Raw genomic sequence first — 13478 nt, 5'->3', positions numbered from 1 at the left:
ACTTACTTTTCAAAGGCTTTGTACACCCACCTACCTGCACTACCTTCCAAATCCTAATTTTCTTTCAAGTTCCAGTTCAGTGTCACTTCTCCGTGATGATTCTCCTCATTCACAGAATCTTCTCTCCAAAAGTACGGGATTCCTCCCCCCGCTATGGCCCTGGTTAATCAAGTTGAACTTTATCTGCTTGCATACCTCTTCTATGTCTCCCATAGTCCTCGAGGGCAAGGACCATACCTGAATTCCTATGTTGCCAACATCTACCATGGTACCTGCCTCAGAGCGAGTGCTCTAGACACAGTCTGAATGTACCTTGTTTAAATGACACATATGTGTTTATATTGTGCCTCTCAATAGGCTGCAGGTGATCTGAGGTCATGGCCCACGCCTCTCTGATAGCCCCTTATAGCCCAGCCCCTCCCAGTGCTCACACAGCAAGAAGTCATCCGTAAACATCTGTTGACTTGTAAGATAATCCTACAATTAAAGACTGTATTTTTGATCACAGATAGTCTTCTTTCCTTGAAAAAACTTAAAATCAAACTCAAATTTATCTTTGTTTTAACCAGATCCATATCTGGAGCTATAACTTTATATTCTGTAGTCAGCAGGTGGCAGAGCAAATAACCCAAAAGAAATGAGAGGATCAGTATAGACTGTCTCTCTCTATCATACTCATGCTTCTTGTGATCTTCGTACTCCATTGGCTTGAATCAGCTTACATTCCAAGTAGAAACTGATCTACATTCAAATTCATTTGTACGTATGAATGGGAAAAGGCCTAATGGTCGCTAGAATCCCTTCTTCCATTACCACCTATTTCTATCATTTATAGTGTATGTTATATATTCACAGTTCTACCTTTCAAAAGGAAACCCGGCTCTCAGACTCAACCTTCAGATCTGACCTCACAGTTTAATACTACTTTGTCTTCTGCTATATAGAATAAAATTTACTGAAGAAAATCACCTTTAGGATGGACGATTTCCAAACAGATTTTACTATGTGTAGTACATAAACAAAGAGAACTCTATTTGTAATTTAGGATAAGAAGCAAAATTAAATTAAGAAGTGACTGTGCAGATATACGAACGTGTATTTCATGATATAAAACCAAAAAATTCATGTTATTTTTGCCTTTACATTAAACAGACTACCGAATATTCTCTCAGCGACGAGACTGAGTGTGTATGGATGTGCCATATAGAAGAACTCTAGACCTTGAGTAAAGAACTCTTGGTATTAGTTCTCTCTGGCTACCTCCTTCATCTGGATGGCCGTGACATCAAAAAGATAGTACCTTTAGCAGGAGCTCTATAACTTCTGTGTGGACGAGTCCATGCACTGGCTCTCCATTGACGTGTGTGATCAGATCCCCAGCCTTCAGTCCTGCCTGGCAAGCTGGACTTCCTTCTTCTACGTTCTAAAGTCCAAGAGGAGAGTATATATTAGTTAGCAAACAAATGACAACCCTGACACCTACTGTTTCTTGTGGCTCAGTGTTCTGAGTTAATCAGCAAATGATCCTGAGCTCCTAAGAGGAAACCAGTAAGACATGGTTTGCTATTCTTTTTCTGTCATCACCCTAAAATAGGGTAATTCCTATGGTTCCTTAAACAATTTCAGGTGATCTGAGAAAGTACTTAAAAAAAAAAGGAAGGCCAGGGAAAAAAACTAAGAAAAGAAGGATAAAAACAGGACTATCTTTGACTATTTCTACCAGCTTGGTATGCAGAGTGGATAATCAGATATGAAGACTAACAGAATTACGAGAAAGAATTAACTTTTGCTAAATTCAATCCCACCACATAGATAAAGGCAAGCGTATGAAACAGGTCCCAATTGCCAGCTTAACAGAAAAAATCATCTGCTGTTAACTACGCCTCAGCTGACATATTTATTCTCCAGTTTGGCTGGGAGCAAAAACTAACCAGAAAGAGAGACTGTCGGTCTTACCCAAACGATATGATGCACTGTGTAAATGTCGCTGTCTCCCACATACACCCGGATGGCTCGGATGGTGAAACCATAGTTCTTCCCTGAACTGTGGATCACGACGGGCTGGTGCAGATTGGCAGAAGCGCCTGAGGAATCTCGGCTGGGAGAGGAATCCCTCGAGGAAGAAGGGTCCGAGGACAGAGAATGCGGAGACATTGGACTTCCCAGTGGAGAAACAGCAAACATATCTGCAACAAAGAAGCCAGTCATCACAGCTCATTCTGGTCCCACAACCTGCTCGCAGGTAGCCCTCACTAGGTAGCCCTGCTGGGATTGGGAGCACAGTCACAAAACAAATCCATTCCTTTCTAATAAGGAAGAAATAATATAAAAATATTTATACTGGTAACTAGCATGGATTTCAAAACAGAAGCCTGTCAAGGAAATTTCAGAAGTGTCTCTTTTTAAACTAACTTTTAAACTCACATTCTGAAGTTATGACTTCTTAGTTCTCTACACAAATTAAAAAACACACAGAACTTCTCTGCTACCTGACTGTGATCTTTTAATACACTCTCTTTTAATTAAAGAAACAGGAACTTCCCTGGTGGCGCAGTGGTTAAGAATCTGCCTGCCAATGCAGGGGACAAGGGTTTGATCCCTGGTTCGGGAAGATCCCACATGCCGCGGAGCAACTAAGCCCGTGAGCCACAACTACTGAGCCCGCATGCTGCAACTACTGAAGCCCACACGCCTAGAAGCCCGTGCTCCGCAACGAGAAAAGCCACCACGATGAGAAGCCCATGCACCACAATTAAGAGTAGCCCCTACTCGCTGCAACTAGAGAAAGCTCGCATGCAGCAGCGAAGACCCAACGCAGCCCCCAAAATAAATAAATAAGTAAGTAAATAAACAAATCATAGGTGCACAAATTTCAGGTATACCCTCACACAGAGAAGGCTGTATGGACTATAGTAAAAGACACTCAGGCTCCAAATCTTGCCCTAAATAACTTTAACGTGGTTCTTTTCAAAAAAAACCTGGCCCGGAAAGCAATTCATCAATTTACCTCTGCTTTTTTGTAATATTACTGAACTAGTACTGATTAAACAATTTTGATCAAGAAAACACTGTAATGTTAACTTCTCTATAAAAGAATCATTCCTTATTGCTATGATTAGAACTGATTCTCTTCATATATTACCTGTAATTCTAGCAAGGTTTCTGAGAGGATAATGCAGGTGGATAGAGAAATTTTAAGAAAAACTCACTTCATATTCTTCAACACCAATACTATTCTGTTTTCCTTGTTTTATGAACAAACACACTTTTAATTTATAGTTCTTATCACTGTTTCACCTATGTGAATCTAAACAGATCCTAACTGGTCATGTGAAATTGTGTGTGTGTGTGTGTGTGTGTGTGTGAGTGTGAAAAAGAATAACCTACAAAAAGATGCTGAGGTTTAAATGTGAGCTCAGTCAGGGCCAGGCTACAAAGGCCCAGCGCAACTGAAGGCTCCCGGGGAGCGGTGAGTAACAGCGTGGCCACAGCAAACTGAAAGTATCCAGACTATCTTTTGCTCTAATTCTTATGTCTGTCCAAAGGAAAACAATTAGCTAAATGTATCACTATCCAAGCTCCTTCACTTTCTGACTTCATGCGGCATCCTGACCCTTTCTTCCTGGCTACCTCTGTCTCATCCAAAGGCCAGGCGAACAGATGCACACTGGTGGGCAGGGAACTTCAACACATGCAGAGGCAGGAAGAAGATAGAGTGGATACACAGATCCAAACTGCTAAAAGAGCCAGGCCCCCGACCCTTTACCTCAGTACATTTTACCTTGTCTCCTCAAATTGAATAACTGACCTACATTCACCAAGATGTGGGCTTTCTCATCAGCTCTCAAAGCGGACTGGACCACATCCCACTTACCTTCCTGACTGCAGCTGCACTGGGGCCATTGCCTGCTGGTTATGAATAGTCACTCAAACTAGGGAGATAGGTGTTTGTTTTATGGTGCTACACAGACATTGCCCAGAAAACAGAATATGCTACAGTGAGCATTACCCGCCAGGGAGCTTTTGTTTTTACCCAATTTCTTTCTGCACGAATTTGAAATTTCAACAATGTAAACAATCCCTTTTATACATGGTCTGTATTCTTCCAAACGCAAGCCATCTGCAATATAATTCGACTGCCACTTCCACTCTCTTACTGTCATTTGAGTGATAAGTCATAACCACCAGGGTATATATTTTCATCTCAGCCAGTGAAATTACTGTAGACTTTGTGATTAGTAGAGGCAAAACTAGGTTGTGGAAACATACTGCAATTGAACAAAACCACAATTAAGCCCAGTTTTTTAATATAGGGTAGAAAATAATACCAGTAGGAGGAAGCATAACCCAACAGACAGGGCTGGTAAACCTTGTAATTTCAGTGCTGTCTGTGACTCTGCATCCCCAGAAACGAAAAACTTATGTTCTCTGTGTCGATTTCCTCGTTAATTAGATGAGAAGAACTATACTTAGCTTTCCAGCACAGGTGCTGTAAACAGCTCCGTAAAGGATACAAATGATGCATAGTCTAGGGAAGGAAAATTATTCAGAAGAGGGAAATTTATCACTTAACTTGGGGGGAGTGGGAGACAAGGAAAGAAAACAAATAAAAGAAATAAGCCTTTGTGGGAAGGGAGCCTGCCTCATCTCCTGCTGCAGAAAGAAGCCAGAAGGAATAAACCACATATGCCCCTGGGGGCTCTGGAGGTCTTGCGGGGAGACACTCTGGAGGGCTGCGCCAGGACACCCCCCGCTACTGTTTCAAGCCATCTTGTATGTCAATCAGCATTGCAACCTGGGGGCGGGGGGTGAACATGCACAAATCACACAATTTCATGCAAGTAGATGTCTCTCTACCTCCTGGGATCATGAGGGACAGAGCACTGGCAGAAAGGGACTTGGTGACTTTCCCCGAGATTTTCTTTTTCTCTGTGCTTTCTAATCGCTGCCGAGCCATGTGAGAAGCGGGTTCACTGGAGGGCTTTGAGGAATTATCTGTACTGTCCACACACTCGCTTCGTCCATTTATCTGATCCAAGTGCTCTGAAAAACTGCCAACTGTACAAAGAAGAAGGGATAAACATGTTCAGGAAAATCTGGGATAGGAGAGGTGGGGAGAGGGGGAGAGAGAGAGAGAGAGAGAGAGAGAAGGAAGGACAAACGCTGGGAAACAGATGCCCATGTGGTTCATGAGTCCATGTGGTGTCCGGCAAACATGAAAATCATGTGACCGGTTTGAGAAAAGTGACGTGGAGGAGGAAGAATGAAAGAGGTGTCCATTCAGATTTCGTTCTACTTGTACACAAGTCCACTAACTCTCAGTTGACTCCATTTAACTAGGAGAATAATTACTTTGTAGAATCTGTCTTTTTACAACCCTAGTAGAGACAACTCTTCCCCCCGACCCCGCCATGAAAGGCCACGAACCAAACATCAGCTTATGGACCACACAACGCCCACCGTATAGTATGATCATCCTGTGACACAAATGATCATCATTAGCAATGCTGTTAATATTGGTTTTTGCTATGTGGACATCATTTAGTCACTTCATGGACATTTATGCCCATGTCATCTCCTACCATCTTTCTAGGACACACCTCACACTTAGGCTCAGGTTTGTAACTTACAGAAAAGTGCCTAAGTGTCGCCTTTGACTTCCCACACCTGCTTTCACTCTGAGCTCCTTGTGAATTTCACAGGACAAGACAAAGGGTATGCTTCACTATGGTACCCAGTGGTTCCCTACATCTTCTTGCCTTTAGTCTAGACAGTGCCAAATGCTGATCTGCCCTGAAGTTACTGGAAGTGAAAAGATCCGTCCCCCTCTAAGCCAACCATCACACCTTCTTTATTTTTAATTTTATTAATCCTCAGTATACACTGGAGAGTTTTGGCTTTTTTTAAAGTTAAAAAATTAGGACTTCCCTCAGCAGAGGAACATAAGAGAACATGTAACCACGTAGAAGGATTCAGAAATGGAAAATCACTGATACCAGTCTGGTAATTGCACACGCCCAGCGTAAAGAAAGTTCTTTACTCTTGTCAGAAGTGACATGTTGAAAAAAGTCAAGTGACCATCCCTTTTCCCTATTCTTTCTTTCACAGGCTATCAGTTTTCTGGGTTCTTTTTCTTTCTTTTTTTAATCACTGATAATACATCTTTGTCTAGAAAAAAACAATGCTTATCTCCTTTTTCCTTCTAAACGCTATATTGTAAGCCCCCTGTGCTTTAAAAATCATCAACACTATCACCACATTAAGATATACAATCCACACAGAGAATTTAATACCATTATAAATGATCCTTTGAAAGACCAACCAGCACATTTTAAAGTGCTGACCATGACATTCTTTGCCTAGAGAAGAGGCTTAATCAGACTTAACTAACATTTCTGTTACAGTGCTATATACACATCACTCAATTGCACGGCAGGTTTGGTCCTAGTTCACAGAGGTGGCACAGACCCACAGGTGGGGTCCAAGCTAAGGGAAGCCTGGGACTTGGGACAGTGGGCTTGGGCATAGCACAGCTCATGGCCACCTACACTGTGCTGTAGGTACAGGGTAAGACTCACAAACTTCCACGTGACACCCATCTGACCTACTAAGGAAGACGATCTTAAGGCAAATATCAACAACCTTTCTACTTCTATATGCCAAACTCAGTCCCACATAACAGCAAATCTATTCTATTCACTCTAAATGAAGAAATCAACTGCTGAGGGACTTGACAAAAACTGCTTCACAAATCAAAAAAATCTTATCTCAAAAACGTCTAGTTTACTTTGGGGTAAGTTACACACTCCCTTCTCCTTTCTAATTTGGCTTGGATGGGATCACTGACAAGCATGAACTGAAAAGCTGAATCTCTTCACAATGAATAATTTGTTGGATGCATTCAAGCACTACACCTAAAACTTCAAGACTTACTTTTCACTGATTCAAATACATCGTAGTCATGAAAAAAGAAACAGGTATAAAGCTGCACTTCCCTAAATGCCAGAGTGTGAATATTCAATGTTCTCTTTTATCATCCCTCCCTCTTGCCTCCGCCATTTCATCCCGCCATCTCATTTCATAGCACTGTATATAAACGTGTGTTTCTTTTCTGCCAGTGGTAGATAATGTCACCTTAATGTTCTGTAAATGTCAAGGATTCTTTCTTTTTGATGGTGGAGCAATATAAAAATCAACAAATTTAATTTTACTACAGTCATGGTTTTCAGATTCCCTAATTACCCTTGGCTGTGAGCAAATCAGTTCATCTCTCTATTCTGTACGGCCCCCAAGGTCTTCGATTATTTTTAGTGTGTGATGGGGGAGACAGAGAGAAAGGTGGTTTGAATCTATTAATCATAATGCATAGCAGGATATAGACAGATTTTTTTTTTAATTGTGAAAGTAATCAATCAAATGCTTAGACACCATTCCCCTCCTTTTACCTCCTACCTTTCTGATAGTGAGTAGGCAGAAGAGACCAAGAGATCATAAACAATTCATCATATTAAGAATAAATGTGAAGTAGAGGTAACTCTATTCAGAGTAAATAATAACTAAGAAACAGATGAGAACTTAGTAACCAGAAATATAAAACACTTGACATATCTACATTTGATCTGACTACCAAGATGAACTAAAAATGGTCAGGCATCTTAGACTACCAGCTTGTTTCTACAATACTCCTTCATTGCTCTTCTCTTGGCTCTCTAGATTTAGGACAAGTGGAATTACCCTACATGGAAACAGAACTGAGGTGAAGAGAGAGAAGGAAAAAACCCAATAGCATTCTTCCCCACGATCAACTGTAAGCTCATGTGAAAGCTCCACAGAACCAGACTTTATAGTGAGGCGGAAATAAACCCAGCCTGTAAAACTTGTAATTTTGAAATGATTCAAAACAAGATGAAAACATTACACCACGAATATTCAGTTAGTTAAAAAAACGTTCATGAAAATTCTTGGAATCACTCATGGTTATCAATATAGCATACTGGATATGGCTTGATGAAAACATTTATCATAGCAACCTTAATCCATATCCATGTTTTTATTTTTTAAAAGCATAAATACACATTGCTCTGTAGAAGGACATGCTGTGCATACAATTTTTATACACCGAATAATATTTGAAATGCACTTCAAGGACTTGCTCTGAGGGAAGCACGAGGCTGATCATCTAATGAGGACACCTCCGTGATTAAAGGCCCCAAGTATCCATGATACAGTAAGCATTTTAAAAACCTGTGGAGATAGTGCACCTGGTGTCAGGAAGGTTTACTTCACACAAAAGTGACACCATAAAGCGCCCCCTAGGGAAGGCCCAAGCCCCGCTGTTTCTCACACACCCAAAGATGTCTTAGGGTTATCTGCGTCACTTATCCAGAGGCTGGGAAGGCAGCTTGTGTGCAGCGGGGTTGTTTCACAGGCGCACGAGACACCGATTTGAACTGTGTCGGTGTTTCTGACTCCCCTCTGCCCGCTCCATCCGTGAACCTCAAAGAATAAGCATCTTTTTTTTTTCCCCCCTTAAAGAAACTTTATATCCAAGTTACTTTTGAGGTAAAACACTTCAAAAGTATAGATCGAGGTGTGAGGTATTTTTTTTTTTACCATCAAAGATAACAAGATGTTTGCCCACCTAATTTCTTGCTTGTCTTCTTTCTTTATGTGTCCCTGAGATTCTCAACAGCCTCTGTTTCTAGCCAGCTGTGCAAACAGAATAAGCATCTTGCTGCACTGACTGAGGCTCTCACGTGCAGACTGCTTGGTTATTGGGTATAAGTGGTCCCATAACAAAACCCAACTCCTCCAAAGAAACACCCACCCGTCTCAACAGTAGAAGGAAAACTGGCTTACACGGTACCTTATGGGTGGTGATTTAGGACACTGTTGAGGGTAATTTTGACCATTTGACTATTTAACAGGGTCGCTTACTAGTAACTTGGAGTTAGATGCAAGTCCACGAGGCATGCCTTTGTATCCACAACAGAGAACACGCTCCCTTACTGTGTTCTGACAGCCATCAAAGGACGCCACTGAAACCCAGCAGAGGATGTGAAGGCTACAGGTGAAGCAAGAAGGATCTGCCGTACAGCCATGCACTAAGGAGGGGTCTGAGACATGTGATCTCAGTTCTGAGGAGCCCGTCGCCCAAGCTCAAGGAGTGGGGCTGTGGAGAGAGTCTAGTGGCACAAAATGCCCATCGTCGCTGCCTGGCTGGGCCAGGCCTGGGGCTCCGAGCGCCAGCGGTCACTTCTCAACGTGGTGGGCGATGCCTGGATGGCAGGGGCCACGCCCAGGGCCTTACCTGACAAGGTGGAGCTGCTGATGGTGCTGGCCGGAGTGCTGACCTCGGGCTCCTCCTGAGCACTGTCTGCAGCGGGGAGGGCTGCCTTTCCCGGCTCCTCATGCAGCTCTCTGGGGTGGGGGGCAGCCTCATCTTGTTCTGCCTCTGCCGAAATAGCCAGCTTGGGAAGCAGGCCAGAACCGAGTTTATGTCTGTTGCTTTCAGTATCCGAAGAGTTGGATGTGGATAACTGTTGCCTTAATTAAAAACAAAAACAAAGTCACGCATCTATACATGCTATGAAACTGTGTTCAGGGTGAATTTTGGAAGAAACCAGGTAAAAATGGAACTGAGGTAGCCTAACCAAGACATGTCGAGGGCAGTGATTCTTACAGTGTGGTGCCCAGACCAACGGAATCAGCATCCCAGGGAACTTGTTAGAAATGCACATTCTAAGCCCCTATCCCGGATCTCCTGAGTCAGCAATCTGCTTGTACAGGCCCTCCAGAAGATTCGGATGCACGCTCATGTTTAAGAGCCACTGTCCTAGTAGCTGCTTTTCATGATATTTGTTAACAAGAATTTCACATACATTTCAGAATACTCTGAACTCCAGCTTAATGTTTCCGTGGATGGCAAAGTTGTGCTTTTGGTTTTGTCCCCAGGGTCTTCCTTCTCTTCTCCTGGATTCTGAGTACCTCGATCTATACTGCTGAAAACCTGCAAGGCAAATAGTCAGTGCTTATTAATACCTTCTTGAAAGGGATTGTCAGCATAAAAAAACAAACAAATCCTGGCAGAACAACCTGAGACTATGACCGAAGTTTGAATTGGGACTGTATTCAAAAGGTACTTTCCAATGCTGTTTACTTGAGTCCTGAGGTGAGTGGTCAATGTACAATTTTTTCCTTTTGGAGTGGGAAGCTATGAATTCATCACCCTTTCACCGTATCTCACTATGGACTTTGTATCTGCAAACAAAATCCATAGATGCATTGCGGTTTCTAGGCCTGGGATCGATGCACATGTTAGATTACTTTTTAACCATGAAGTCAATCAGAAAAAGAAAATCACAGAGAAAAAGATTTAATGGCCCCCAGTCAGGGGCGGGAAGGAGAAAAATGAATTGGAATTGAGGGCGAAGAGAAGAATAAATTACCTGTTTCAAGGCATGTTGGGGGGAGATGCAGTGCATATTTGGTTAGGAGTCAGAGGTACTTGTTTGGCTTATAAATCTCATATACAGACAGGCAGTTTCATATGTTGGTACCAGGATTACTGAAGGGGAACATAGCTTAGGCAAACTCAGATCTCTGCTGTACCACAGGGAAGATGGAAGCTAAAATAGGGAGCTGAGAGCCCAGCCCAGGAAGCGCTCACTACTGCCCAACCCAGCCACTTGCTGCTCTCATGGGAATAGACCTTAGACCTCCTATAATCTCCTGGGATTTGGAGGAAGGTGGCTAAAGAACAGGAGACAGTGGGCAGGGAACAGTTTAGGGGCTGGCTTTGATGGGCCAGAGAACAAGTACTGGGAAAGCCCACATTCTGTGTTATCAAAGCTTCTGTCCCGTCTCTGGGCCAGACCTGCGCCTCCCCTCCAGGGAAATCCCTACCTCTCCATGTCCTTCCTATAAATGGGGAGGGCAGTGCCAGCCAATTTGCAGATGCACCCTGGGCAGTCACTCAGAAAAAGATACGGAACACTTTAAAATCACTCAATGCTATAGAAAAGCTACACAATAATCATGCAAAATGCCATGGCAACAGAAAATACATCGCTACTGAAAATAGCAAAAGGAAGGCAGGATGCCCTCTAGGTTCATTTCTATCTTCCTAGGGCCCTGCCCCCATCTCAGGACTATCAGGTGTGTCTTTGTTTGGTTTGTCTTTTAAATCTTACCACTACCAGTGAAAAAGCATCTTTCTCCAATGTCGATTTTATCTTCTACCGTTTCCAAAATTCTAGCTTGGCTTCCTACTGCCCCTTTAATATAATAACTTACACTTTCTATCATCGGTTAAGAGACTTTCTCATTCCGCAATCAACTGTCCCCAAGTGTCTGGGCTTATGTCAAGGACCAAGCTTTCTCCTTTGTGTTGTATTCCGTGGGATACTAGAAGAGGGCTGGCTCTGCACACAATGAGCTCAACGTCCTTCACTATAAGATGAAAGAAATGGAAGGACGCCTCCAGGGCCCGGCAGCACTGAGCTAGACCAGGGTCAGCATGTAAATGGTATCAGGTACTCCAATAATGACTATGAATGCAAGTCTCTGCCTCCAAGAAAAAAGATACTCATCTTTGGATCATGAAACAGAGAAATATACCCCTGCAGGGCGGTAGGGACTCTGGATTATCAAGATGGTGGGGTCATTACCCACCCCCCCAAAAAAATCTCAAGCCCCAAAACACTGCATGGGGTTGTTACAACTCTGTGCAGCTGTTTAAGGCACCAACTATCTGACCAGTAGGAAATTCTCCCAGAGACCTTCTATGTTTATGCCATATTTTACTTACTTTAGAAAACCTATGTGAACATGAGGAAAACTGCCTTATTTCCACATTAAAGTCTTCGTCATTTGTGTCATCTTCTTCCTCAGTCTCCATATGATGGTACTTCTCTGACCGCGCTGCAGGGAAATGTTTGGAAACAGTTCCAATTATTCAGAATTTCAGCTTTTAATTTAGATATTTTAATTATGAGTTTTTATATCAAAGCAGCATTATGTTTCAGAACCCATGCGCTCAAGACTGGAAGGTACTATCAAAAGTAGAGCTGATTTTCTACAAAGTAAAGGCCAAATAACGTTTTATGTCAGATAATGCACGTACTATCAAAATAACTTGTGTCATCTTCAGATTCCAGTTGGGGAATGAATTCTGCCTTCTGTCTCAGCAAACTGTTCCAGTCTAAGGAACGGAAGAATCGATGCTGTTTGACTTCATACGCACCACCTTGGGGTAGGGAGTGGAGGGGAAGGACAGAGGGAAACGTGTTAAATGATCCTCCCAGCAAAGGTAAGAATCAGTTTCAAAGAACAACCAAAAACAAAGAAAAACAAAAAAAAAGTTCTATCAACAGAGAACTAAAGAAGTCAGAGAAATCTTTTTCATTCTACAACCAAAACCTCCAAAAATTCTTCCATAATTTATCAGCAGGAGATCTGATTTTGCTAACAGCAGTTGTTACAGCACAGTTTTTCTTTGTTAATTCTTCCATGACTTCCTCCATTTTTCAAAGGTTAATGATGCGGCCACTGAAAATCCCATTGTGCTGAACCTGGGGATGTGGACACACGCTGGCCCAAAGCAGACTTGCTCGTTACAAACCCCCCAAAAACCTAAGAAGGTGCAAAATGTGTTCACAGCAATATTTCCTCTGGAGGTAAGGTTTTAATAAAGATGAATTTTCCCTAAATTGTATATAATGGTTAACATTTGATTTTATTGGATTGCTCATTAACACTGGTAGGAATTATATTCTGTGGATTACAGATTCTTAAGTAAGAATATTACTCAGCCATAATAAGAAATGAAATTGAGTTATGTGTAGTGAGGTGGATGGACCTAGAGACTGGCATACAGAGTGAAGTAAGTCAGAAAGAGAAAAACAAATACCGTATGCTAACACACATATATGGAATCAAAAACAAAAACAAAAACAAAAACAAAATGGTTCTGAAGAACCTAGGGGCAGGACAAGAATAAAGACACAGATGTAGAGAATGGACCTGAGGACACGGGGAGGGGGAAGGGTAAGCTGGGACGAAGTGAGAGAGTGGCATGGACATATATACACTACCAAATGTAAAATAGATAGCTAGTGGGAAGCAGCCGCATAGCACAGGGAGATCAGCTTGGTGCTTTGTGACCACGTAGAGGGGTGGGATAGGGAGGGTGGGAGGAAGACACAAGAGGGAGGAGATATCGGGGTATATGTATATGTATAGCTGATTCACTTTGTTATAAAGCAGAAACTAACATACCATTGTAAAGCAATTATACTCCAATAAAGATGTTAAAAATAAATAAATAAAAATAAATTTTAAAAAGGAGAAAAAAAAAAGAAACTGGCAAACCTGTTTGATAGATTTATAATGCATGTGATGAACATCAATCACAATCCCTAAGTTTTAGGCTTCTTTTTGCCAAGTTAGCATTACAGCACAATTCAGTGAAACAATAT

General features: G+C 42.2%; 1 protein-coding gene across 5 annotated transcripts in view; it reads right to left on the bottom strand.

Moving 5' to 3' along the window:
• LOC137759326 (microtubule-associated serine/threonine-protein kinase 4-like) overlaps window positions 1-13478 on the bottom strand; it is a 206665-nt gene that overhangs the window by 14424 nt on the left and 178763 nt on the right. For 3 of the 5 annotated variants that reach the window (XM_068535437.1, XM_068535440.1, XM_068535439.1), the window contains 7 exons: window positions 12125-12247; window positions 11810-11922; window positions 9882-10009; window positions 9311-9546; window positions 4858-5058; window positions 1957-2186; window positions 1301-1423 (listed from right to left, as the gene is read on the bottom strand). In XM_068535437.1, coding sequence (XP_068391538.1) covers window positions 1301-1423; window positions 1957-2186; window positions 4858-5058; window positions 9311-9546; window positions 9882-10009; window positions 11810-11922; window positions 12125-12247 — 1154 coding nt within the window. The remainder of the gene's footprint in view (window positions 1-1300; window positions 1424-1956; window positions 2187-4857; window positions 5059-9310; window positions 9547-9881; window positions 10010-11809; window positions 11923-12124; window positions 12248-13478) is intronic. The other 2 variants (XM_068535441.1, XM_068535442.1) reach the window with 1 other exon arrangement.

Source organism: Eschrichtius robustus, chromosome 2 (genome assembly GCF_028021215.1).
Source record: "Eschrichtius robustus isolate mEscRob2 chromosome 2, mEscRob2.pri, whole genome shotgun sequence".
In the NCBI taxonomy this organism is placed as follows: Eukaryota; Metazoa; Chordata; class Mammalia; order Artiodactyla; family Eschrichtiidae; genus Eschrichtius; species Eschrichtius robustus.
Note: the sequence above shows the minus strand (reverse complement) of the source record. Positions and strands in the feature narration are given on the sequence as shown.